The following is a 27,476-nucleotide window of genomic DNA, read 5'->3' on the forward strand; positions in this document are numbered from 1 at the left end:
CACAGTGGAAGATCATAGGCATCAGCCTACTACAGATGCCCAGACCTGGGACATTCCAATTATAGGAGAAAAAAAGAGAAAGAATGAAGGAAAGCACTGGGTGATGTCACACAGACCCAGCAACAACAACAAAATTAACCAATTAAATTTTACTCCAGCAAGACAGCTGTTTTGAATCAGATCCAGGTATAAGAACGTGTGTGCCGTAAAGACAAAATTGCACTTTTACAAAGTTTCATGATTTGTTAGATTTCTTCTATATGCACACATGATTGGCTAAAATTTGTTGGGCATTATCAAAATTAGTTTGGTACTTGGTACACACTTTTATATGCAAGTTCAGTACCACTGTCTGCTGTAAGGGGTATTTGTACATAATGATTATGATCCATGTGTGGAATTTTACATAAACAAATACATAGTTTGCATAACGTTCACATGTGTGTGTCTGTGGTGTGCGTGTGCGTGTGTGTGTGTGTGTGTGTGTGTGTGTGTGTGTGTGTGTGTGTGTGTGTGTGTTTATTGCCAGTGTCTTGTGTTGGTTTAAACTGTAGGCTACATTGCAAACTGGTCAAACACAATTTCAAACTTCTGTGCTAACCCTGTTACATACATATATTTTACAATACATTACACTTGACGTGACGTGACTTGACTTGATGTGAATATGTATGCAAGCCTATTGAAAGCACTCAAACAAAACCCACCACGGTGGAGAGATTAATGTTTACACCATGCAGACACTGTTCATATTTGGTATTAAAGCGAGAGGTGGAGAGGAGAAGCGACTGGAGGAAAGTCTGAAAGCGGCTGCCAATCGCACGCTGTGGTGACGTGCATTTACCCAACTCCCAACCCAACTTTGAGAATAGATTAAAGATGGTATTGTCTTGATAAGATAATTATCATGATAAGAGTCTTACGTCGTCACAGCACGCTACGCTGATAACTGCCAACCACTAGTTACGATCATTTTTTTTCTCCTATCAGACACAAGCTAGAGTAATTATACTCATACTGTGGTTGGATGCCCCATCGTCATCTAACTTGTATCTGATAGAAGAAAAAAAAGATGTTGCAACCATCCCCTGTTGCAACTCTCCCTGGTCTGCCCTAACTGAGAAATTAGGATTAATTTAAAAACAGACAGTTGATGTACAAAGTATGAGGGGTAAACTCTGACATAATGGCTGGCCATAAAAGTGGTTAATGACAGTGAAATTACTGTATTACTAGCCACAGCCAAGTTTGATCAGTATTGGGCTGGTCAACGCCTGGTTGTGTTTCCATAGTCTGTTTAGATAGACGAGATAAGAAGGCAAAGAAGAAATGATGAGGTCAGCAGTGATTCCGATAAGGCAGTGTTTCCCGCAGAATTTTTGTTAGTCAAGGTGGTGGGGTTTTAAAAGTATATATGTTTTGGTTGAGCAACTTTAGAAATTACATTCACAACAATGAAATCTTTATATTTTCAGGGGACCTAGGGCGGAATTCTCCCGTCTCCACTTAAGTCGGTTTTACGCACGCACTTTTTACGCGCCTTGATCCTGCGCGCATTCTCCCCTCTGAAATATTACCACACCCCTCGCGCTTAACTCCGAAAAACAGCGCGTAGCCCAACATGGGCGTGATATATGCTAAATGGGGGGATGAGTCTTCCCCGACTTCATCAGTTGTGGTTTCAAAGAAACCACGGAGCATGGATTTTAAGATCAACCATGTGAAAACCTCGGCAGTCCATTGAGATCCAAAACTGAACTTTAACTTTGAATTTAGAACCACGTGCCAAAAGTCCTCGTGCAAAAGCATACCAAAATCTAACCTCAGCTCATTTTCACAAGCATAAGGCGAGTAGTCGAGGTGAGATAATGAGATGGAAACGCAATGTGTACCTTTGGCGGGAACTCAGCTGAGCGTTTTGGTGCGCAACAGGTTGATTGAAATAATAAACATGATGAAACGTTTGGTTAAAAATGGAGTTTGGTGTGTTGCCTAGACAAGTCCGGAAATCAAAACCTGATTTAAAATGCTGATCATTCCCACAGTTAAAACAACACATTGTATTTGCTGACTTTTAAAAGTGCTTCTCCGCTTCTCTGTACAGCAACGTGACATTAATATCATTGGAAATATGTGGATCTCAGCTGTCCGTCAGCATATTACACTTAGGCTACATGCATGCTGAAGAATGAACAAGGAAATCGATCGTAATGAAAAAAACGGAGACTTTATATTCTGTTGCAGACATGGGAATTAATTGGACATGGGCATGCAATGCCAAGCCAGGACTTAAACGCGCAGCTGATGGGGTGTAAAAGAGACCAGAAGCGAAATGCCAAAGACATGATCTGATATGTAGGCCTACATTTTTACGTTTAGCTGTAATGACATTCAGGAAATATTTTCTGCCTTACAAAAACAGGTAGAACAACCTGTAGCCTACCTCAGTATGTGGCGGTTTTGTATGTCGGGCATCAGTTCAGAACGTTTAATAGGTTACATGCACATATGCACGAAGTCCAATAAATCACAAAAGTGGAGGAGTTGCAATAAATACCCTTTACTTAACGTCGTGGCTACAACATAGTCACCCCGAAAATGGTGAAGGTTGTTTTGAATAAGCATACTTTGGGTGGCTGTTAGGACGACAAGAACAGCGGTCTTTAGTCAGACGTGCCTTGTCAACTTAGCCTACTTGTGCATGGTGCAATGAGGTGTTTTTGGTTTTGGTTACCGTCCGTGGAGACAACATGATGATCCTCATACTGATTAATTAATTACCTGCTTTTGTTTGTAAGTTCACCGATATGAGAACATGCTCTGGGCAGCTGGTCATATTTTGTCACAATTAATGTAGGATGTTTATGTGGAACTGTGAATGAATTTCGATTTGGACTCACGCTGACGCTAAGGAACATCAACAAAGCATACCGTGTAACATGTTCAAAATGCGAGCCAAGCGAGCATCAAATTCAATATTGCATTTTACCTCATAATGGCGCTTGACCTTACTACAGCCCTTTGATGCGCGTAAAGGCAAACGCGCGTAAGTGCACGGGAGAATGCGCTTAGGATTCATTTACATGCGAAACTCCCTGATTTTGGCCTGGCCCCACCCAAAGTGCGCAACTTAAATCCAGCGTAAACTCCGCTTAATCACAGACTTGAGTAACCGCGGAGGCGCTGTTGCGCGCTTTTTTTTACTTAAGCGGGTGGGAGAATTCCGCCCCTAGTCAAGGTGGTAGGTGTGTCTTGTTCAGGTGGCTGCCTTAGCAATACAGTGCTGGGGAAAACCCTGTAAGGGGGTTTTCAGCAAAAGGCTAATTTCCTCTTCTTACGGTTACATTACAGTGGAAGATTTTAGGCATTACTGCAAGACGTCGTAGACATTCTGTCTGCAAAAAATGTATAAATATTTGCTGGGGGTGATGTCGCACTGTCGAATGCGACGGCATGTTTGGTATTCAGTCAGCCCAAAAAGGAGCCATGTTACTCCTCTATTCATTGAGTTGCACTGGCTGCCGATCAGTGTCCGGAGCAAGCACACGGCCTTGACCCGTGTGTAACAGAGGCTAACTAGCAGAGTTGGCGTGGAATGTTAGTAAACCTCCCTCCCGATAGCCTCATAGACTGTCGATGCCGTTGAGGTGAGGGACTGGTCCTTTAGTCCAGTGGTATCGTACTGTGCCTTCCATTTCCAAATCGCTGTAGTTGACGAGGTTGCAGGTTTGCAGCCCCGAGGGGGACGAACAGGTGCAAGATGACCTCCGTCACACTTGCTAACAAAACCATCTCAGGAAGGACATACTAAAGCAGGGGTGTCAAACATCCGGCCCGCGGGCCGCATCCGGCCCGCGGGAGGGTTCCATCCGGCCCGGATGTTTTTTTTTTTTAAACTTTTTATTTTATTTTATTTTTTTTAATGAAATAACCGAAATGCGCAATTACGGCCCTCGGGGCAAAATCGAAACCTGCATGACATTAACCCAATGGTCCCTCTGTTACACTGTATATATGTAGTAAAGTGCACATCATACTTCTATTATAAATAGTGAATTTGTACTGTAACAGGCATTTCATAAAGCTCATATATTATAGACCTCATATATAGAGATAAAATGTTAATACTTCTTATTCGTATTGTATTGGTATTGGTTGTAATTAAATAATAAATATAATAGGATTTGTATTGGTTCCTATTAAGCTCAAACTGGAAACGGGATGTTAGAATGCGTGAAAATGCAGGAAATTACATATAAGAAATACAAAATTCAAGGTTCAAGATTTGATTTCTCACATGCTTAGACCCCCTGCCAAAATGAACTGTCCCATATTTAATTAATTGATGGTTGCCAATGAATGAATGAAGATTTTGCATAGGATTATCAGTATTGCATTGCTTTCTACATATTCAACACACTTAAAATGTGATAGTACTGAACACTAATCCTCTGCTTTACTTTTTTTTTTTTTTTTGCGATGATGTTACTAATGCGGCCCGCTTGAGGTCCACATGGGTTGTATGCGGCCCCCGGACCAAAATGAGTTTGACACCCCTGGACTAAAGCCTTATGTTTCTGTCAATGGTGGAACGGCCTCCCAGAGGCAGCAAGACTAGGCACATCTATTTCAGCCTTCAAGAAGCAAGTAAAGACTCTTCTCTTTCGTGACTATCTACTACACTAATGCTTGAGCTGGTGTGTATGTACACACCAGCTCAAGCATTAGTGTAGTACAGTGTTTCTCAACTGGTGGGTCGCGACCCAAAAGTGGGTCGCGGAGGGGTCATGGGTGGGTCGCGGAGCCGTGGTGTAAAAAAAATCGTAATTAATTGATTTGCTAAATAAAATAAAAAAAAACATCCAACTTTTCCTGCAACAATTTACCACTTTTATTTTGATAGGTGAGCAAGCACACGGCCTTGACCCGTGTGTAACAGAGGCTAACTAGCAGAGTTGGCGTGGAATGTTAGTAAACCTCCCTCCCGATAGCCTCATAGACTGTCGATGCCGTTGAGGTGGGGGACTGGTCCTTTAGTCCAGTGGTATCGTACTGTGCCTCCCATTGCCAAATCGCTGTAGTTGACGAGGTTGCAGGTTCGCAGCCCCGAGGGGGACGAACAGGTGCAAGATAAACTCCGTCACACTTGCTAACAAAAACCATCGCAGGAAGGACATACTAAAGCCTTATGTTTCTGTCAATGGTGGAACGGCCTCCCAGAGGCAGCAAGACTAGGCACATCTATTTCAGCCTTCAAGAAGCAAGTAAAGACTCTTCTCTTTCGTGACTATCTACTACACTAATGCTTGAGCTGGTGTGTACACTGGTGTGTATATTGTCAGTGTACTTTGTTTCTACTAGTGATGTTGGCTATGATTATGTCCTCGGTTGTACTTTGTAGGTCGTGCTTTGGTTAAAAAAAGCGTCCGCCAAATGCATTGTAATGTCGTAATGTAATCCAATCACATGCAAGGATTTGAAAATGTGTCGTTTGCGTGGGATACCCAGATGGCAGATTGTGGAGACGAAGGCAAACTACAGCTCCAGGCCACTTTATTAGAATAGCATGAAAAAGTTGATTTATTTCCATAATTCCATCAATAATGTTAAACTGTCATGGATTGTAGATTCATGGCCCAGTTGTTTAACTATTCCAATCATTCAATTTTTTCTTTTTACATATTTTGGCCTTCCAGCTCAAAAAACCCATGAATTGGGGAATTCGCATTATTAGAATATTGTAATAAAATCACAATTTTCTTCATCAAAATTCGTTTCACATCAGTGCACATCAAATCAGTTGAAATTTGGTACTTTCTACATAACATGCAATATTCAATACTTGGTTAGGACTCTCTCTGTCTTAATAACGGCCATGATGCGTTTAACATTGAAGTCAATGGCAGAAACAGTGCATGGGAGTAATGGAAGCCCAGATATCCTTGATGCTTTGCCGTCAGCTGTTCTTGTTTGTTGACCTGGTGTCCCACACTTCACTCTTCAATATACCCGTAGATATCCATGCTACGTTTTGGTGTTAACTCACCAGTTTAATTCTAACTCACCAGAAATGAACCCCCATTCATTTTCAATGGGGTTTCATTTCTGGTGATTTAGAATTAAACTGGTGAGTTAGCGCCAAAACGTGGCATGGAAATCTACAGGGTATATTGAAGAGTGAAGTGTGGGACACCAGGTCAGCAAACAAGAACAGCTGACAGCAAAGCATGAAGGATATCTGGGCTTCCATAACTCCCATGCACTGTTTCTGCCATTGACTTCAATGTTAAACGTATCATGGCCGTTATTAAGACAGAGAGAGTCCTAACCAAGTATTGAACATTGCATGTTATGTAGAAAGTGCCAAATTTCAACTGATTTGATGTGACCCGAATTTTGATGAAGAAAACTATGATTTTATTACAATATTCTAATGATGCGAATTCCCCAATTCATGGGTTTTTTGAGCTGGAAGACCAAAATATGTAAAAATAAACAATTTAATGATTGGAATAGTTAAAAAACTGGGCCATGCATCTATAATCCATGACAGTTTAACATTATTGATGGAATTATGGAAATAAATCAACTTTTTCATGCTATTCTAATAAAGTGGCCTGGAGCTGTATACCAGCTGGCGGGAGTCAGGTTACCCTCCATTGGTCTACATTACAGATGCAGAGTATGTGTGGAGCAAGGTGGAACTATTGGGAGTCAGATTAGGCCACTTTAACATAAAACAACATCAGGTTATGACTATATTACCCCCATGCTGTAATATCATCAGTTTGTGTGCTGTGTAAACACAGAAAGGGATTGGACAGTCCAATTCAAAAGGATGTTCAAAAGGATTCATGTAAAACGAGTATTCCCATTTCAACATGCAGTTGTTAAGACTACCTTTAACTTGTTAGTAGCCAACAACGCAACATTTTATTCTTCAGCCCTTTTCGAGATCCTGGCCATTCTAACGGGGTCATGGTTTGTTAACATTTTAAAAATGCAGCAGAATACTTGAAATATCAGCTCTAAAGTTATAGCCTGACAAGCCAGCCTAAATGTGAGATTAAATGTGAATATTTAGTCCGGCCCCGATCAATGAGACATCGGAAGATTGTTGATGGGAACAACAATGTTTTTCAAACTGTGTCTGTGCCTATTGGCCAACGCTCTGTCGTCACTCCCTCAAAACCCCATCCACTTTGCATCCAAAGACTCAAAACAGATGACAACAGTTCTGCTGCGCTGTGATTTGCCAGCCAGTTTCAGGCTACTAAAGTTAGGGAACACCAGCAGACACCAACAATAATAGAATTATGAGGTGCTTCACGAATTTTAAAGAAAGTGACCATATTTCCTGAAATACAGGAAGAGAGAGAGAGAGAGAGAGAGAGGGGGGCAGGCAGGCAGGCAGGCAGGCAGGCACGTAAACTCACTCTCTTTCTCTCTCATACATACACACACACTCGCACACACACAAACACACGTGCGCACACACAGGTTGCGGTCCGAGATAGTAACAGTTAAAGGTGTTAAGGTAAAATTTTCAGTGCCGGTGTTATGTGTCTGATCTATTTCCTCTTTGAGCACTTGTTTCCCCATTCCCTCTCATTTCCCTATTTCCTCTGTCCAAGGCTGTGTGTAGCAAATAATTCTCTGTTTTCAGTTCCATTCACAGTTACCCTTTTGTCATGCTGAAGCGTGACTTGACCGTCCATTCAGTTACATGCGCTTCTGCTTTAAATGATCAGTCAGCAGGTTCCTCAACCATTTGGATACGGGGTTGTTCCTTTACTGGGCCTTTGTTAAGATAATGATGCAACAGAAATCAGACTCTCTCTCTCTGTATCTGTCTGTCTGTCTCTCTCTTTCTTGTGTGCACTCTCTCGCTCTCATTCAACATGGCAACATGTTTTTTCTATAGATTTTCCATATAGTATAGACTCTCAAATGTTTATTATTGTATGTGTTACTTTATTGTAGATAGTGTCCCGTCCGTTTGGCTCATATTGCTAATGTTTTGTTTTCTTTCACTTACTAAGCTATTAAGCTGTGGTCAGTCCCTGGGGTTCCATACCCACGCGGTTCTCATATTTACTACGCCATGTGCCATGTTGTCATCTTAGGGGAACTTTTTTGTGGAGAGTGAAAGGTCTGTGGGGAGGCCAAACCTGTTAGTCATACTGAGGTCAATTTGTTGCCGTAGTGATTCACAAATGTGGAAACGGTGAGAACCAACCAAGTCAGTTGAGACTGACAGCCAAGTAGGTAGGCAGGCGGGCAAGCAGACAGACAGACAGGAAGATTGTCAGACGACACCGACAGACTGACAGACCGTGTATTACCACCAAGTTTTTCTTCTGTGTTTTTGGAGACCTAGTTGATGTGTACAGTGGATACTCTGTAGGATGCCAGGTCACATCCAATTTTATGTTGAAAAAAAAAAACAATTCTGTAGCTTACTGGGTACTCATGCATATGATGCTTATGGTGATATGGTGATATGGTCTGTCCTTTTTGTGCTTTTTAGAATTCTTGCTGTTGGATTTTGGAGCAGTTGAAGCTGTTAGATGGTCTGTTGGGAAGGACTTAAAGGGACAGTTTGGTCAATTTCAACATGCAGTTGTAATGCTCACACTACCCTGGACTTGTCAATGCTTGAGATTTTTTGTTCTTCTTCTTCAGCCGATTCCGAGATCCTGGTCATTGTAATGGGGGCAGCTCTTTGTTTACATTTCAAAAAAACATTTGTATTTATTCCCAAAAACATCCAAAAGGTTGTAAAACATCAGCAGACAACTAGCAAACAGCAGTACCTTTTGGGAAAATATTTGGAGTTGGCCTATGTTAAGTTTTTAAAAAATGTAAACAAACGCTGCCCCCATTAGAATTGCTCATATCTCGGAAAGGGCTGAGCCGAAAAATGTGGCATCACCAGGTACAGACAAGTCAAGGGTAGCGTGAGCAATACAACTGCATGTTGAAATTGACCAAACTGTCCCTTTAAGCCGGGCTTACACTGTGCGACTTTTTGCCCGATTTTGCCACGATTTGTCACTCGCACAACTTTTTGGGAGTCGGGCCGATTTCTTGCGCAATCGGAGGTCAATCGTAAGTCTCGCATTGTGTAGTGTAGGCCTACATGGGGTAACGACAAGTTATTTCACCTCACTATCACGCAATCGTAGGGTCGCAAGAAAATCAAAACGGTTTGAAATCCTGGTCGTCCCTCGTGAGTAAATTGCACAGTTAAAGCAGTGCTACGACCCGATTTGACACTACACATGCAAAAATTGATAGGCAGCACGATTCACTCTTGAGCGCGTCCTCATTTCCACCTCAGGTGCGCATGTTCCCTCCTCTGCAGACCCGGAAAACATGCCTGTCGTGTTGCACAGTGGGAGCATTCTGATCGCATCCGACTGTCGGCTCGTATAGTGTGAGGACGTGAGTTGTGAGATGTGAACTTTTAAATCGTTAAATTCCCTCGTGCAGTGTGAGAAGGAGCTTAATACCCACGATTGAAAATATCGCACAGTGTATGCCCGCCTTAAGGAAAGGAAACTAATCGAAAAAGCAGCAAGGGCAAACCTGTCCCAGGGCATCAGGAAAGCAAAAAAGGAATACTCGGACAAAATAACAACACACTTCAAAGACAGCAGAGATGCACAGAGCCTGTGGCAGGGCATACAGGCCATCACGGACTATAAGCCCTCACCACGAAGCTGTGACAACAACACCTCTCTGCTAAACGACCTGAACAGTTTCTTTGCCCGTTTTGAAGCACAAAATGACACTCATCCACAGAAAACTCCCCCTCCCCCCCATGATCAACCCCTGTACCTGTCCTCTGCCAGTGTGAAGAGGACACTGGCCACCATCAACCCACGCAAAGCAGCTGGCCCAGACAACATACCTGGCCGAGTGTTGAAGGATTGTGCAGAAGAGCTGAAGGATGTCTTCACAGACATCTTTAACATCTCTCTGGAGCAAGCAGTCATCCCATCACTTTTCAAAGCTGCTACCATCATACCCGTGCCGAAGAAATCATCACCATCATGCTTCAATGACTACCGTCCTGTAGCACTGACGCCCATAATCATGAAGTGCTTCGAACGGCTAGTCCTGTCACACATCAAAGCCACCCTACCCCCCACCCTGGACCCCTACCAGTTCGCATACCGAGCCAAGCGATCCACGGGAGGATGCAATCTGCTCTGCGCTCCATCCAGCCCGCACCCACTTGGACAATAAAGACTCATATGTGAGAATGCTGTTCATTGACTTCAGTTCAGCATTCAATACCATAATACCACAACAACTCATCAGAAAACTGGACAAACTAGGTTTCAGCACCTCCCTCTGCAACTGGCTGCTGGACTTCCTGATGCAGAGACCACAAGCAGTACGGGTAGGGAATAACACCTCAAGCACCCTGACCCTGAGCAGGGGGCTCCGCAAGGTTGTGTTCTCAGCCCCCTGCTGTTCACGCTGCTGACACATGAACTGCACAACGACCCACAGCACTAACCATCTAGTGAAGTTTGCGGATGATACAACACTGGTGGGCCTCATCACTAAGGGCGATGAGACCCACTACAGAGAAGAAGTAGACCTGCTGGCCAGATGGTGCAAAGACAACAACCTCCTGCTGAATGTCAACAAGACCAAGGAGATTGTTGTCAACTTTCAGAGGGTCCAAAAACAACTGCCACCACTGACCATCGACGGTGATGCTGTGGAGAGAGTGAGCAGCACCAAGTTCCTTGGAGTGCACATCAGGGACGACCTCTCTTGGACCACCAACACTACATCACTGGCGAAGAAGGCCCATCAGCGTCTCTACTTCTTGCGCAAACTAAAGAAGGCAAGTGCTACACCCTCCATCATGACAACATTCTACAGAGGAACCATAGAGAGCGTCGTGTCCAGCTGCATCACAGTGTGGGGAGGAAGCTGCACGGAGAAAAACAGGAAGACACTCCAGCGTGTTGTGAACACAGCGAAGAAGATCATTGGAGTACCACTCCCCTCCCTGCAGGACATTTACACCGCACGCCTCACCCGAAAAGCACTGATGATCATCAAAGACACAAGCCACCCTGCACACAAACTGTTCAGCCTCCTGCCCTCTGGAAAGAGGTACAGGCGCCTCCGTTCCCGTACCACCAGGCTTGCAAGCAGCACGATGCATCAAGCAATCAAGATACTGAACACTCAACCCACTCTCCCTTCACTGTCAGCCTCTAGCCAGCCAGGCCACTGACAACGCTCCCCCCCCTCATCCACACCACCATATCTGCGACTGAACATTCCACCTGCACTACTACATCTGTGACTGAACTTTCAACCTGCACTAACTCAAAACATGCACACACACACACACACACACACACACACACACACACACACACACACACACACACACACACACACACACACACACACACACACACACACACACACATACACACAAGCACACATACACACAAGCACACTGCACTTTCTGCACAAAACCCAAACATACACACACTGACACACAACTCATACTCACACACATACACACACACACACACACACACATACACAGGTACACACACACAGACGCACACACACACACACACACACACACACACACACACACACACACACACACACACACACACACACACACACACACACACACACACACACACACACAAAATAAAAAACACATACAAACACACACACACACACACATACTGCTGCTGGTGTATTTAATAAAACCTTTTTTAATTATTTATTTTCTTCAAATGCTACTATTACTATGTCAGAACGCTATAAAGGACTTTTAGAAAAAGCACAACAAAATACCTCCTCTTAATGTATGTTCTCTACAAGTCTTCTGTTGTCAAGTCTTGCACTTTAAATGTCTGTATGAGCAATGTCTACGTCCATACTGTCTATGTCCATGTATGAGTACTGTCTATGTCTATACTGTCTATGTCCTTACCTAGATTAGTCTATGTCTGCATGGGAGAGCAAGAAACGCAATTTCAAATTCTTTGTATGACCAGTGCATGTAAAGAAATTGACAATAAACTTGACTTGACTTGACTTGACTTGACTTGAAAGACTAGAGACAGAACTGACAAACCGGAAACTCACAAAATTCTAACTTCCATTTTGGTCTGATAGGAAAAACCCACCTCCTCTGACTGACTCCCTTGACTACATTGTCATGGCTCTAGTTGGAAAGGTTCACATGCCCGTCAGAGTCCTTCCCATAAGTTTTATCGCCTCTCCATGTTGTTGGAACAACAGCTAATACCCGATTTACAATTAAACAATTGGCTTCATAAGTTGCTCATAAGAAAGCAACGACCCTCCCAAATGAAGTTATATGTACACAAATGAGTTCGTTGCACTGAAGAAAGATTAATTATGAACATGGAAAGGGCAGATTTTGGAAAGACAATTTTTTTGTTGCCTTTATAACGGCGTGTCTTAACGGCTTAATTTCCTGAAATTCCTTGATACATATTTCTCTACTCTACTAGTATTCCTTTGTTAGATTTGGGTTACAACAAGTACTCCTTTCTGCTGCATCTGACACATTTGATATGATCAGGTTTTTTAACCCTCAGGACAACTATTTTGCTAAAATGTGCAATATGTTTCCTCCTGTAATTAATCATGGCTGTCTTGCGCAATTTCACACTTCACCCCCCCCACCCCCCACCCCCCCCAGGCCCAGGCCCAACCCCATTCCATTTCCGTTCAAGGTGACATACATGTAGACACGCATTTCCCCTCTTAGCCTTTCGTCGGTAGTAGGTATTTTGTGGTGTTAGTGGGCAACCAACCACACGTACTGTAGACAGAAGCATCAGCTCTTTTCGTCTCTTTAATATCATGGAGGCCGACGCTGAGATGGAACAGCTGTGCTTGACAAACAGCCATAAGGTGAAGCTATACGTAGTTCTCTTCATGTCAAAGTTCTTCCTGTATAAGTTACGTCACTCAGCCGCCATCTTGTTGACGCCTTTGGGGCTATTTCGCGATTAGTAAGACCAGATCTGAGAGTCAATGGGAAAAATGAATTGTTAAATTGAGTACAGGACGGGAGGGAACCCAGCGGTTGTGAAAACCATATGGTTGAAACCGCAGTGAAAAGTTGAGCAATCTAGACTGCTTGGTTGTGTCATGTGAATCAAAATAAAGCTTTTAAAGCCACTTTTCTCACGGTTTTTTTGACACAGCGCAGGCGCAGTAGTTCCATAATTGCACGAGAGTGACAGCTTTTCACAACTGAGCATGCGCAACAATTTGCGTGCGCCGAGGAAAAGCACCTCAGCAGGCAGTTGGTTCTTGTTGCCAGAAAGGCGGGAGATGTGCGGGTAGACGCCATATTTGCGTTACGAATCTTCACCGTTAATTTCGATGGACACTTACGGCAATGACCAATCTCCTCTTCCTAAAAAAACTATGGTGATTAGTTTGCACCTGACTATGGCACTGTAACTATAGCGTTAAGTTTGTTCGTTTTTCGTTTGTTTTCATGGTATAGTTGCATTTAACTATGGTACTCTATTTTTTTCTCAACAATGACATTTTATCAATTTGCCCTTAAAGTAGGGTGACCAGACGTCCTGGTTTAACCAGGACAATCCCGGTTTGGAGTTGTGTGTCCCAGGTCCCGAGAAAACAAATATGTTCCGGTTTTGGCCACCCGGTACATTGCGCTACATGTCTATCAGGGTAAATATATGGAAAAGATTACGTGTTACCTGTCACAATTAATGGCAGCCAGCGCTTGTATAGAAAGTCTGAAGGTATCAGTTGCGATTTGTCATTCCTCCCCCTAAAGTTAATTAGAATGCAGGAAGTTGCATCTAAAAAATACAACATTTTCTGGGGGAAGACCCCCAGACCCGCCCTCTGAATATTATCCTTAAGTCACGGGCGAAGTGTCCCGGTTTCCGACTAGAAAAATCTGGTCACCCTACCTTAACGATGATACTGTAAAAATGGTAGTTATTTTGCTTAGCATTTCAACTCTGATGCCTGACTATGGTATGTCAATAACATGTAGCCGTTTTACTTTGCTTTCAAGGAAGAGCAAAATTGGTGCACCCTCTCCATCCTCTGTGGCCGCGGAACAAAAGGATACCACTACACAGTGGAGAAGATACAATACAGCAAAAAAACAGAACTGAGGTATTTTGATCTTGAAAACAGATGTGTGTGTGAGTAGCTTTGTGTGTGCCTGTGTGTGTGTTACTTTATTGATCCCCAGCGAATGTGTGAGAGAGTGTGTGTGTGTGTGTGTGTGTGTGTGTGTGTGTGTGTGTGTGTGTGTGTGTGTGTGTGTGTGTGTGTGTGTGTGTGTGTGTGTGTGTGTGTGTGTGCGTGTGTGTGTGCGTGTGTTAGTGAGTGTGTGTGTGAGTGTGTGAGAGAGAGAACATCAATGTACTGTGTACTGATGAAGACTGCCCTTACTCTCTTTCTTTATTCCAACTCAGAGAGGGGGATAAACTCGTGAAACTCAATGGGGAACCTCTTTCAAAATACAGTCCAGAAGAATTCTGCGATCGCCTGCCGATGTCTGGTGGCCAAGGCCAACGTGAATGTGTCGCATGGGTGAGATACAATTCTGTCTTTGTTTTGTCATTGTATATTAAGCTTGTGCCCAGGGGTGGACTGGCCATCTGGCATAGCAGACATTTTCCCGTGGGCCACACACCCTCATGGGCCCCTATTTTCAGAAATGTAACAAATAAAAAACTTTTTTGAACATTTCTGAAAATAGGGGCCCGTGAGGGTGCAGGGCCCACCGGTGACTCAGTTCTGTGCTGTAAGCCAAAAGTGCCCCTCAAAAGAAAGTCAGAAAGTAGAAGTAGTAGTAATGGTGTGGACTTCTGAAAGTAACCCAACTAATTTTGCCGTGTTATGGGAGTATGAGGGTTTCAAGAAACAGACATATTTTGCCTTGAAGAAAAAAGAAACTTCTGATGAAAAATTGTACAATGCTAACCTAGGAAGTGCTATGAGAAACGCAGCCCACATATCTGCTTGGCAGAACATGACATTCAAAAGTGTTCATTCAGCATGGGTTGAAAAATACATGACACATTTTAAATAAACTCGTAAAACTCAAAGACCCAAGACAACCCACCCCAGACCAAGACTACACGCTTTCAAAATACAGTCCAGAAGAATTCTGCAGTCTCCTTCCGATGTCTGGGTGTGTAGAATGGGTGAGATACAATTTTGTCTCATTTGTTTATTTAGCTTATGCCCAGGAGAACTCTTTGAGTTGCTATCTGGGTGCATCGTGGGTATCTTAGCATGTTGCCTGAATCATGACACCTCTGCAAGGGGGACTCTTGACATTGGCCTCATTAATTAATGATGTTTTTGTTTCCAAATCAATAATTCAGAATTAAATAGTTCCATCAAGTTTACATTGCACTGTCATTTAATTCCAAATTGTGGAGTGTTTACATTATGTTTTTAAATCAGAATTAAGTTTTATTCGGTTAATTGAGTTAATTGAGCTAATTATACACTATTGCTTCCATACTTCAACACCAAAGTGAGGAGAAAGTAAGTCAGTTAGTAGAAGTAGTAGGGTGGTGTAGTTTCGAGAAACACATTTATTTTTCCTTGAAAAAAGTAGAAACTTCTGATGAAATGTTGTGGTATAGTGCTAACCTAGGAAGTGGTACAAGAAACGCAGTCCACATACAGTGAGGAGAATAAGTATTTGATCCCTTGCTGATTTTGTTGGTTTGCCCACTAATAAAGACATGATCATTCTATAATATTAATGATAAAATGTAGTCTAATATAGAGAGACAGAATATCAAAAAGAAAATCCAGAAAATAACTTTGAAGAATATATTTTAATTGATTTGTATTCCATTGAGGAAAATAAGTATTTGACCCCTCTAGTCAAAGAAGACAAAATACTTGGGGGCAAAGCCCTTGTTTTCTCATACAGAGGTCAGATGTTTCTTTCAGTTAATGACAATGTTTGTGGATATATTAGAAAGGATTTTTGTCCACTTTTCTTTGCAGATCATCTCTAAATCACTTAAATTGTATGACTGTAGCTTGCCAAATGGGAGCTTCTGTTCCCTTGACAGAATTATTATAGGGTTAATGTTTGGAAACTGTCTAGGCCACTTCACGACCTTAATGTGCTTCTGCTTGAGCTACTCCTTCGTTGCTTGGGCTGTATGTTATGGATTATTATCATTTTGGGAGGCCAATCCATGACCCACCTTCAGTCTAGTGGTTGTGGGAAAGAGGTTGGCATGCAGCATTGTACGTTTACATGTCTCCCTCCAACCATTTCTTGATGATGTGAAGTTGTCCTGTGTCTTGGCCAGACAAACAACCTCAAAACATAATGTTACCACTTTCATTTATGATGTTGGAGAAGGTGTTGTTCTTGGGATCATAGGCAGCATTTCTCTTCCTCCAAACACATCGAGTTTTGTTAATGCCAAACAGTTTGATTTTGGTGTCATCTGATTCCAGCACCTCCCAATCATATCCTAATCCAGTTTGACGTTCATTGGCAAACCTCAGGTGAGCCTGAACAGGTTCCTTCTGAAGCCGGGGTACCATACATGCACTGTAGGATTTTAATCCGCTGTGGTATCAAGTGTTTCCAATAGTTTTCTTAGTGATTGAGGTCCCAGCTGCCTTGAGATCATTTCCTAGCTCCTCCCATACAGTTTTGAGGTGCTTTATCTCCTTTTTTCTGATTATTAAATTCTCACAAGGTCAAATCTTGTATGGAACCAGAGACAGGCCTAAGATTGATGATTGATGATCATTTTGTATGTCCTAAAATTGGGAAGAAATGCACCAACAGTTTGCTCTTTAATATCCAGGAGCCCATTTCAGCCTTGTTGAGTTCTAAAATCTTGTCCCTGACATCCTTTGACAGCTTTTTGGTCTGTCCCATGTTGGCGAGTTTAGTTTGATTGATTGACTGATTCTATGGACTGATTCTGCAGATTCAATGTGTCTTTTGTGCAGGTTACTATTAACAGGTGTGTTCAATTCAGATAACAAGTTGATTGGAAGTGCCATTTGATCTGCGGGATCAGAACTCTTAATGGTTGGCAAGGGATCAAATACTTATTTCCCTCAATTAAATATAAATCAATTATTATATATTCTTTAGAGTTAATTTCTGGATTTTCTTTTTGATATTCTGTCTCTCCATATTAGAATACATATTATCATTAACATTAAAGACTGATCATGTCTTTATTAGTGGGCAAACCAACAAAATCAGCAAGGGATCAAATACTTATTCTCCTCACTGTATCTGCTTGACAGAACATGGCATTCAAAAGTGTTCATTCAGCGTGGGTTGAAAATACATGACACATTTTAAATACATGACACATATTATAAGGCAAGCATCTCAGGATGCCAACTTAAAGGACAACTTCAGTCAATTTCAACATGCAGCTGTAATGCTCACACTACCTTGGACTTGTCTGTACCTGAGGGTTTTTTTTGTTCTTCTTCAGCCTTTTCCGAGATCCTGGTCATTGTAATGGGGGCAGCTGTTTGTTTACATTAAAAAACAAAAACATTTTTATTTATGTTTTAAAATGTAAACAAATGCTGCCCCCATTAGAATAGCTCATATCTCGGAGAGGGCTGAGCCGAAAAATGTGGCATCACCGGGTACTGACAAGTCAAGGGTAGCGTAAGTAACCAACAGTGGGAGTTATAAGTATTTGATTCCTTGCTGATTGTTGTAACAAATTCGTAGCACTTCGACACATTGATATCACTTTGAGTAGTTGACTCCATCAAACAGTCTGGTAAAAGCCAAGAGGAATCCGTCTCCATGGAGGGTGGGAGATGGTCTGATCTTACTCTGCCATTTAAATTAATTGGAGGTCCAAATTAAAACCCATATTGTGTTTTATTAGCAGGACTTACGATAAAGCATCGCAAAAGCATACAAATTACAAAACAAAAGTATGAATATACAAGTAGTTACCTTAACCCAGGGGAGGGCAAACTCGGCCCGCTGAGTCATGCCATCTGTCCCACAGAGCCTTTTAAATCCAAAGTACCATACTCACACCTAAAATTCTTTAAAAAGCAAAGGGTGTTGCAGGTGTGAGATTAATCAAGGTCACATCTAAATATTGCAGGATTGAAATAGCCAGCAAGTTATGTCAATGTACATCACAGTATTTCTCATTATTGGAAAAGGCATGTTGCCTGCGACATCTGGCCCTGCGATCCATATTCTACACTCAGTGTGGCCCTCAGGCCAAAATAATTGCCCAGCCCTGCCTTAACCAATCAGTAACGCCCTTCGCGGGTGAGTTCTGGGTCACCACTCTCAACTGTTAGCTGATTGGCTTAACAGTGAGCGAACCGAGCTGGGAGGCTTTTGCCAGTCTAGGTGCGGAGCCAAAATCTTTGAGTGGAGTACATAGGATGGCGTCGCCAAGCTACTTTCCCCCTCCCCCGGTTATATTGACTATAGAACTAGCCTAGGAGTGAAAATATCATTTCTTCATTTCTGTCTAACAGCAGTGGGCATAAAAAACAAAGACGACCTTTGGCTACTCCCATGCTATCTCCCATGTAATAATTTCGCAGCACCTTGTTATCCATCATTTCATTCAAACAGCACACAGACCCATTTCCTGTAACAGTAACCTCTTCGTGCAAATAGGTTGTTGAGTAGCCTTTTTGGGAAGATGGGTTGTTTGGATAAATGTCGCCAGACTTGCACACTGGCTGAGTTCATTGTGAATGTCTTCTGGCTCAGAGCTTTATTTCAGGCTGTTTGCAAGAACAAATCATAGCAATTAGGTTGTTCTTATTTCAAAAAGTGTTAAAGGTCCAGGCTCCAGACTTTCTTCTACTGTCAGACATGCACATGCTATACTGACTGTTTCTATATGTATTGGTTTTCAAGGAAGTAGAACAGAATCAAGGAACTGAACAGTACAATGAACATGGATCAGCATCTGCTAGGGTGAGTCATGTTTCGTCATATACTGTATAACAATGTTCAGAATGCACTTCACATGTAGACTTTACCTGGCCACTCTGAGGGGTTTGGGCCAGGTAATTGCAATGGCCCTGTCTGTCTGTGTGTCTATCTGTGTCCACCCGCAGTGTTTTGGGTCACCTGGGGTGGTGCCAAAACACACGTCACATGCATTGGGAAGAGGGCCGGGTTACCATCTCAGACTGGTCTTGTGAAGCCTCTTTAGGCTCTTTCCACTGGTGGTTTTCTGGCAGGCCTAGTTCTACAGCTTGACACAGCGTGACTGGGCCGTCACTTTTTGCTTTTCGGTTGGGCATGACACAGCGCAATCGAAAAGTAAAAAGTGGTGGCGGACTTGGAGTCACGCTGTGTCGAGCTGTAGGCCTACCAGAAAAACGGCAGTGGAAAAGAGCCTTAAAGTGATACTGTCCCATTTTTTGAAATAAGCTTATTTTACACCTCCCCTTGAGTTAAATAACTGACTTTTACCTGTCTTCTATACTTTCAACCGTTCTCTGGCTATGGCAGTGCAAATTTTACCTCCATGCTAGCAGTTAACATTGAGTCCTATGAGACCAGCTGGCGGCTAACTGGTCTCATAGGACTCAATGTTAAGTGCTAGCTTGGAGGTACAAGTTGCACTGCCATACCCAGAGAACGGTTGAAAGTACAGGGGAACGGTAAAACCCTGTTATTTAACTCAAGGGGAGGTGTAAAATAAGCTTATTTCCAAAAATGGGACAGTATCACTTTAAGTGAAGCCGAGCCCGCTGGCAGACTTGTTCACTCATTCCTGAACAGACTCGACTATATTAAAACTTTGCTATGGCATTGCAAAGGGCTTTAAGTAACTGATTAAGACTTCGTCATTACAATTTTGGTGAACATAAGGTTATAACATGGGCTCTGCACAAAGGGGTTGATACAAAACAGTTATGTACAATACAGGAGCACTTTTGCATTCCTCTGTAGTTGTAGAGGTTCTTTGGATATTACCCCGGTGAAGTTCAGTTATCTGCATTCTATCTGGTGAGTCAGAGTCAGAAATATGCTCATCAACACGGTTGATTATGACCAGTGAAAGTTACTTTGAAGAAGGATAATTTATCCTGCCTTTGGGAAAATGAAAATGAAAATGAGATAACAATTCTCTCCCCAGCAACGGCAGCATATATGGTGGAGAGCCATAGGACCCTATTCATTCTGATTGCCTCTGCGTTCCTCTGTTTGCGCCACCTAGAGCAGGGATGTCAAACTCAGGCCCGGGGGCCAAATATGGCCCGCGGTGCCATTTTATTCGGCCCGCGAGATCTTTTCAAATGTGTGATACAGTTGGCCCACACACCAGTAACAACTTGAACATGAAATTTTGTGTGTCACAGGATGTGAAGAGACACATTTAAACTTAACCATGTATGATGGGAAAGAGTGTGTGTGAAATTTAACTATGAGTATAAAGTGCATGTACGCACAATTTCAGTCTATTTTTTATAAGTAAATGTTGAGTTCGGTCCGCGACTTTGTTCCAGATTTTGATTTTGACCCTCGGTCAATTTGAGTTTGACACCCCTGACCTAGAGTACAGTACCACCCGGAAAAAGTCGGGAGTTTTCTCTCGTAATACCCATAAAGCCTCTCTGTTTGTGATCCAGCAAGCAGCATTTAATATGTTTGCAAAATCATTCATAATGAGTTTTAAATCGTGATAGTAGGTACATTTACATAAAGATGCAACCTCCAATTCGTATGTGATGAGCAATTTTAGGTTTCAATTACAATCCCGTGCTCTTATTTCACTGAAGAACTGACAGCTTTCTTACCTGGGAAAAAAAGTTGTTTTTTTCCAACTCCAAACAACTGGATAGGAAAGCCAAGGAAAGCCATTGTAGCCAAATAAAAAAGTAAAAAAATTGCAACCTTGAGTGCCTCAGCATCTGTCTTCCTGGATAGGAAAGGATTTCACATTTTGCAGTTTATGGTCCATGATTACAAACTCCCATCACCAATTATTCCATAATTCCACTGAATGATTTATTGGTGAAATACAGTGCACGGCTCTGGGTACTTAACTTGCCATCACACCGTCTCCCTGCACGTGTCTGCTGTGTAAACAAATGTTCTCACTTCTCCCTGTACAAGTTTACTGGAGTACGGGATTGTAATATAATTACTTTATTGAAACCTACAATTGCCCAATCTGGCAACACTGTCTCTATCACGCCCTCCAGGAACCACGCAAAATAACAAAAGGAAAATAACTATCACAGTTACAGTCTCTGTGCTCCCTGTGTACCTTCTATGTAGTAGACAGACTTACGTTTACGTGCGTGGGAACAAGATAGCCAGCACTCTTAAAGGTGGGGTTGCAGGTATGACATCACGTTGAGGGAACTGCCCCAGGACTGCCCCATAGACTCCTATGAGCCTGCGGAACCCCCAACGTGATGTCATAATAGTACATATTCTTAAAATGGTTAACCTGCAACCCCACCTTTAAGCAAATCACGATCAGCTATTTTTTTCTCATGCATGCAAAGGGTGAATGTGATCATATTAAAAGCCATCTTGGTACAATTTTAATGCGGCGTTGCCATTTGCACCTAAATTTCGTCAACAGCCGCAATTAATCAAATTGTAACATTTCACATTACTTCCCAAGTAGCAGTAACGGCGATACAGTTATGGATAGAGTAATTAAGTAATAATTCCGTTACCCAAAATGCAGCTCGTTTGTAACGCTGTTATACTCAAACGCCGTTATTCCCAGCACTGATTATGACGTCGCTTTATTTAGCTAGAATCGTCCTGTTGATGGAGAACCAAGTGCACGCATCTTATATCACTAGAAAATGATTAGCTTTAACTTATAATTTGCATCAGAATCTGGAGAAACAGGGGCTAATGTATACTGTCTTTCCTCATTTAATTTGCACTGAACAAGCGCCCTTGTCTTCTTGTCTCAACTTGTACACGCTGTGGAGTAAGGATATTTCATAAAACATTATTATATTTGAACTTCCTAGCAAACTGATAGCAGATTTGGGCCATTGCACTATTGCATTTCCATTAATAGTGCAATATCAGAAGAGTTCTACTGTACTTTCAAGAATACATATGTACACATTAAATTGTGCAGCGTTAATTCAACACTTGGTGAGTTGATTTGCACACTCATAGTGTTGGGCATACACTATAAGTGTTCAATAAACACTTCAAAATCTACAGTGTGTGCAATCTTCTGAATCTTCTGTTTCTGAATCTCTTTTAAGTGTCCGATGCGGAGCAGCTTTGACGTGACCATCATTGTTATGCTGTGTGATGCCGAAATGACGGTGTTTCATGCAGATAATGACACTGTCAGCGTGGAGACCTGCTTCTACAGTAAATTTCCATCCTTCTGAATTACTTATTTTATTTTATTTTAACTTGTGTTGTGTACCACATTGGTTTGAGTACATCCTACACATAGAGAAATGTAACCTCAATGTGTATGTATGACTGTATTTTCAATGAATGCAAACCATTATGTGTATTTGAATAAGTAGATCTGACTATGATCACATATTTAATGTTGTCTCCATTGTAGGGATGCAAATTATCAATTAATTCATTAATCATTAGTTGATATATCGATCGACTTACGATTAATTGATAAGCAGTGTTTTCCCCCCAAAATCTCAATGTTGCTAGAAATAAACCTACTAAATCTAAACATTTAAATTTAAAAGTGAGATAAAATACTACATTTAAAGGAATTCTATTAAAATTCCTTAAACGTGATTTAGATTAGATTAGATTATACTTTATTGTCATGCCAGCATGAAAATTGCCTTTGGTCTCACAGAGTAAAAAACAGGATATAAACACAGATAGACACAAATAGACAAAACACACATACAAATGCTGCATCCACCCCCCTCCACTATTCACACCCCTCTTCCCACACAGTCTTCACATGCCCATTTGGCGATTAATTGCGATTAATGTTTTTTTTTTATCGATTATCGTATGAATCGATTAAAGTCGATTAATCGATTAATCGTTTGCATCCCTACTCCATTGTCTGCCTTTCTTTTCTGTTTCTCCAGACGTCATTTCTTGTATATGTAAGGCAGTTCAAGTCCTTCACTGCGGCACATACCTGGGATTGACCCCTGAAGGACCCGGCTTTCAAAACACAAACAGTGGTTAGAACTTTCATTCATGTACCGAATCCATTTAGTTTTATCCATTCTGTATTTGTACGCGCAAGTTATGCAGCATTGGGGTATTATGGTTTCGCCTCGAACTCTGTGTCTATGTTCGCCATTGCCACAAATATTTTTGTGGGTGGATGGATTCTATGGCCCTCATTTATAAAAGTAGCGTAAGGCGATGCGTAATGCGTACATTCTTTTCTGTGACAGGTTGGCATTTATCAAATCTCATCGTAAGCGCAGGAAAGATGAAATCACTACGACAGGTCTCAGACCGTGTACGCAGTCTTCAAGTTGGACTTGAGATGAATGACTATGATCGCCAACTTGAGCATCAGTTGTAGTGCAACAAAACATTATCGTAAATACTGTATACAGCCTATTCAGGTTTTGGTTATGAGGTGGCTAACTTTCCAAATGCGATTTGGAGGGATTGCTACCCTACCAAGTGTGCCTGCACCATCCACAATTTACTGTACATTAGTGGTGTCAACAGGGTTCACGTTAGCCGGCTGTGGCCGGACATTGGCCGTTTGCATGCATGAATGACCGGCAAAATAAAATGTTCCCGGACAAAATGTCCGACAAAAATGACAGCAATTAGTCAGTAAATAATATTAGCCCATTTTAAATAGGCCTTCTTAAAGTTACAAAACACCAGTAGGCCTAATATGAAACTGAACAAAGCTGAAAATATTTGTGAATAGCCTATGTAACTGAACTTGTCATAAACAGCACGCAATATTGCTTGCGCTCTCGTCCCCACCGTCGTTGTCCCCAATCACGTTATGCTTATAATCCCTTGACTCACACTGGCTGCTGTGCTGTCGAGTAACGATTCTGTTTTTTTGTAGGCTATTTTTACCGATATATCAGTGAACACAACAAAGGGCATTGCATTAGCAAAACCGTTTCATGCCCAGTTGCAAAGTCAACCATAACGGTTGGGGACTCAATGGCATGCACAGCATCGCCGCATCGAATCACTTTCACTTTTACCTCTGCTGAAAAATGGTGGTGCATCTCCAAGTAGGCTACAGAGGGTGAAGTTAAACATTCCAGAGAACGATGGACTCGCGAGAAGTCCCAGTGAAAGTGCATGCAGGGCTTTATAACTGTTTTCATCACCGACCAAAACGTGTAGCCCATAGAGCATCGTATAGAACGTGTCAATTCCGTGTTCAAATTTCAAATTTCAGTAGCGTCAGTAGCGTCGATACCATTACTGTAGGCCTACTATTACAGGCATCACCTCGTTACCCAATTTGAGTAGGGAAATGCTCTTCGGGTTTGCTGATAAAACACACTGTTTGAGTTGATAATTTAGGGATCTGCGCACAGCACGTTGGCTGGCTGTTTTTTCTCTCTTTCAATTCGAGCTCTCCGGTGTGTGAAAGAAAAAGCGCGTTTACTCCCCGGCCCGTGCGCACAAGCAGGGCTCTAAATTAACACCAGACAACTGGCCAAATGTTAGTGAAATTAAAGTTTTGCTGGCAGAAAAGACCAATTTACTACACTTTGACCCATTAGGGAGTGTGTGTTTGGCTATATATGGAAAGGTCCGTTAGATATTTCAAATGTCCGGTATTCTGCAGTACAGCCGGCCACTTGTCCGGCCAGTAGCCTAAGAATTCTAGCGTGAACACTGGGTGTCAACAATGATCGATTCGGCGATGCAATCCAATGCGGGGCATGGACGATCCAGAATCGATCCGGCAAGTTCCAGAATCGATCCGGCAATTTTTTTAAGTTTCAATTACTTCCATGGATATTTCGGGAGCAAATGAACGTTAAATTAAATATAAGCACTTCAAAACATTGCAAGACTGATACAGAAAACAGCCAATAAATTGTTGCTCAGTATCTGACTACTGGTATTGCCTCATCATGACTGATTAAACATTTGCTTTGCTTTCAGTAGAAATGTAATGCATTGCAATGCATTGTAGAATTGAATCGGATCAGATCGGATCGCATAGAATCGATTCGAATCGAATCGCTACCTCCCGATTTGTGATCGAATCGGATCGTGAGGGCAGTGCCAATCCACACCACTACTGTACATTATAGACTACATCAATTGGATGAATGGCCATTAATGTGCACGCTGTGACAGAATATGTTAAGTGAGTGTAACATGGTCAGTAGTAGCCCATATGGCCAGGACAGCTGCGGGTTCCGGCACACATCAAGCACTACATAACAATCTCATGGCTGAGTTCCGCGCGCAACTAGGCTACTATCCGAATATAGACATAACTACAACACTTTATAGTCTTTCATTTAGGTGGCAAAAAGGCTATTCTCTCGTAGGACTGGACATTCCAGGAAGCGCAGGAGAGAATCTGTGCGGACATGACAGTGGTGCACGGAATAGCAGGTCAGCGCACTGGACATGCGGGAAACTCCCCTTCCCCAATAAATGGTCTGGGTACTGTTCCTTGGCCAGTTTCACATAGGACCCTATACTCGTGACATTGTTTCAAATAAAAGTTTATTGTCATTGTCTTTTCTCCTATACTCAAACAAACATTTCATTAATCGTCATCATTAGGAAAGGAATCAACCCTCTTCCATATTTACAATTGAAACACTGTCAACTGCGGCTATTAAATATTTCCAGGCGTTATTTTGTTGTCTACCTTGCTGTAATGTGTAAGTTCAAGCTGTCAATCAACCAGAAACGTGGATGGTTTAGCCGTTTTGCGTCTCTCCATGTCGTAAACTCAGGGGTGTGGTCTCCTTCCAGCCGTTTTAGAGAAGATGTGATTATGCTAATTACAATGCTTTTCACACGCTGGATTTATCAATAGCCGTTTGTTCTGGAATTGGTGTGGTAGACATGTTTAGTAAATCTCACTTGAGCCGTGTCGTACGAGTTCTGCGCTCATGTCTACAATGGTTTCTACGATGGTTTCTATGATAGCTTTATAAATGAGGCCCTACGAGTCTGTGCATCCATCTGTCCCAAATTTTTCAAATTATTTAAAAGAGGAACAAAGATCAGCTTTTAAGGAATTTATTGGTGGAAATGGCGGACAGGTTGTAATTAAAGCCACTCTTTCTGAAAATGACCACAAGAACACAGCTCTCCCAGACCGGTGAGTGGAGCTTGTCTCGATAGTGTCACTGCTAACCAATTAGCATTTTAGTAGGTTTCCTATTGTATTGCAACCAACTAAGTTGCTCAGTTAGTAAGCAACACGGCTGTTGAGAAACACATTCCTCCTATGGCATTAGACAGGTTATCCAAAACAATCCAGTCCAAATGTCATGCATATATTTTCCATCTGTTAATAACACTTTGCAATGTGGTTTATTTCAGAAATAACAATGCTTACCTTGAGAACAGAGAAAGGGGAAGATTTCGTTGGCTTTCGGTTTCCAGGAGATTGCTTTCTGAAATGCGGGGAAAATGGGGAAATAGATGCCATGGTAGGTATGAGGAAAATCTCAAAATATACTGTACATTGCCCATTCATTCACATTTATGTTTCATTCTGTGAATGAGGATAGTCATTTGGTTTGATCTCTTTTTCAGACAGATGATACACTCCTGAAGATCACAAAGGTAATTGTTTGTGTAACACACTGTTTTACACACTGTAAAAAATAAAAGTTGGCTTCAACTCAGATTTTCAAGGCAACTTACTGCACAGCATTTTTAAGTTATATGTAAGTTTCAACTTACATAGAGTCAACTAACTTAAGCAACTAAGTGTTCAAAGTTAGACTATTCAACTAACCTTACAAGGTTACGTGAACTAAGTGAGTCAAGTTAGAGAATCTTTTAAACTAACCTTACAAGGTCGCGTCAACTAAGTGTTTGAAGTTGGAGGATCTATTCAACCAACTTTACAAGGTTGCATCAATTAAGTATTTGAAGTCATTAATTTAATCAATTTCTTATTTTCAGTTCATATTATTACCACATTGTCGGGTATCCCCAAGTGAATGGGACAGAAACGCAATTATGTACCACTATGGGGACATAAGACAGCGTAAGCAAAACGTAAAACATTAGGACATGGATATGTCCCCGGCTCTCTGAGGTGGAGCATCTCTCTCTATGGGGAATGTCCTCATATGTGACATATACCAAAGTGACCTTTGTAATCACAGCCTTGAGGCAAACAGCTGTGCGAGTAAGCCGCCACCGGTTTACCGGAGGGCATAAAAGCCGGGTCATCTGACACAGCCAATGATCTGAGCCTGTGACCGAGAAGGGACAGGCAGAGAGATGCTTCGCT

General features: G+C 42.0%; 1 protein-coding gene across 2 annotated transcripts in view; it reads left to right on the top strand.

Annotated features, from left to right (window-relative positions):
* The window catches only part of LOC134460255 (uncharacterized), a 34,475-nt gene that overhangs the window by 1,944 nt on the left and 5,055 nt on the right, over positions 1-27,476 (top strand). Inside the window, exons 3-9 of one of the 2 annotated variants that reach the window (XM_063212704.1) lie at positions 14,096-14,199; positions 14,505-14,622; positions 18,956-19,015; positions 22,300-22,411; positions 23,119-23,217; positions 26,552-26,665; positions 26,768-26,797. In XM_063212704.1, coding sequence (XP_063068774.1) covers positions 14,096-14,199; positions 14,505-14,622; positions 18,956-19,015; positions 22,300-22,411; positions 23,119-23,217; positions 26,552-26,665; positions 26,768-26,775 — 615 coding nt within the window. In that variant the 3' untranslated portion in view covers positions 26,776-26,797. The remainder of the gene's footprint in view (positions 1-14,095; positions 14,200-14,504; positions 14,623-18,955; positions 19,016-22,299; positions 22,412-23,118; positions 23,218-26,551; positions 26,666-26,767; positions 26,798-27,476) is intronic. The other variant, XM_063212703.1, reaches the window with a different exon arrangement.

This window comes from Engraulis encrasicolus, chromosome 12 (genome assembly GCF_034702125.1).
Source record: "Engraulis encrasicolus isolate BLACKSEA-1 chromosome 12, IST_EnEncr_1.0, whole genome shotgun sequence".
NCBI lineage: Eukaryota > Metazoa > Chordata > Actinopteri > Clupeiformes > Engraulidae > Engraulis > Engraulis encrasicolus.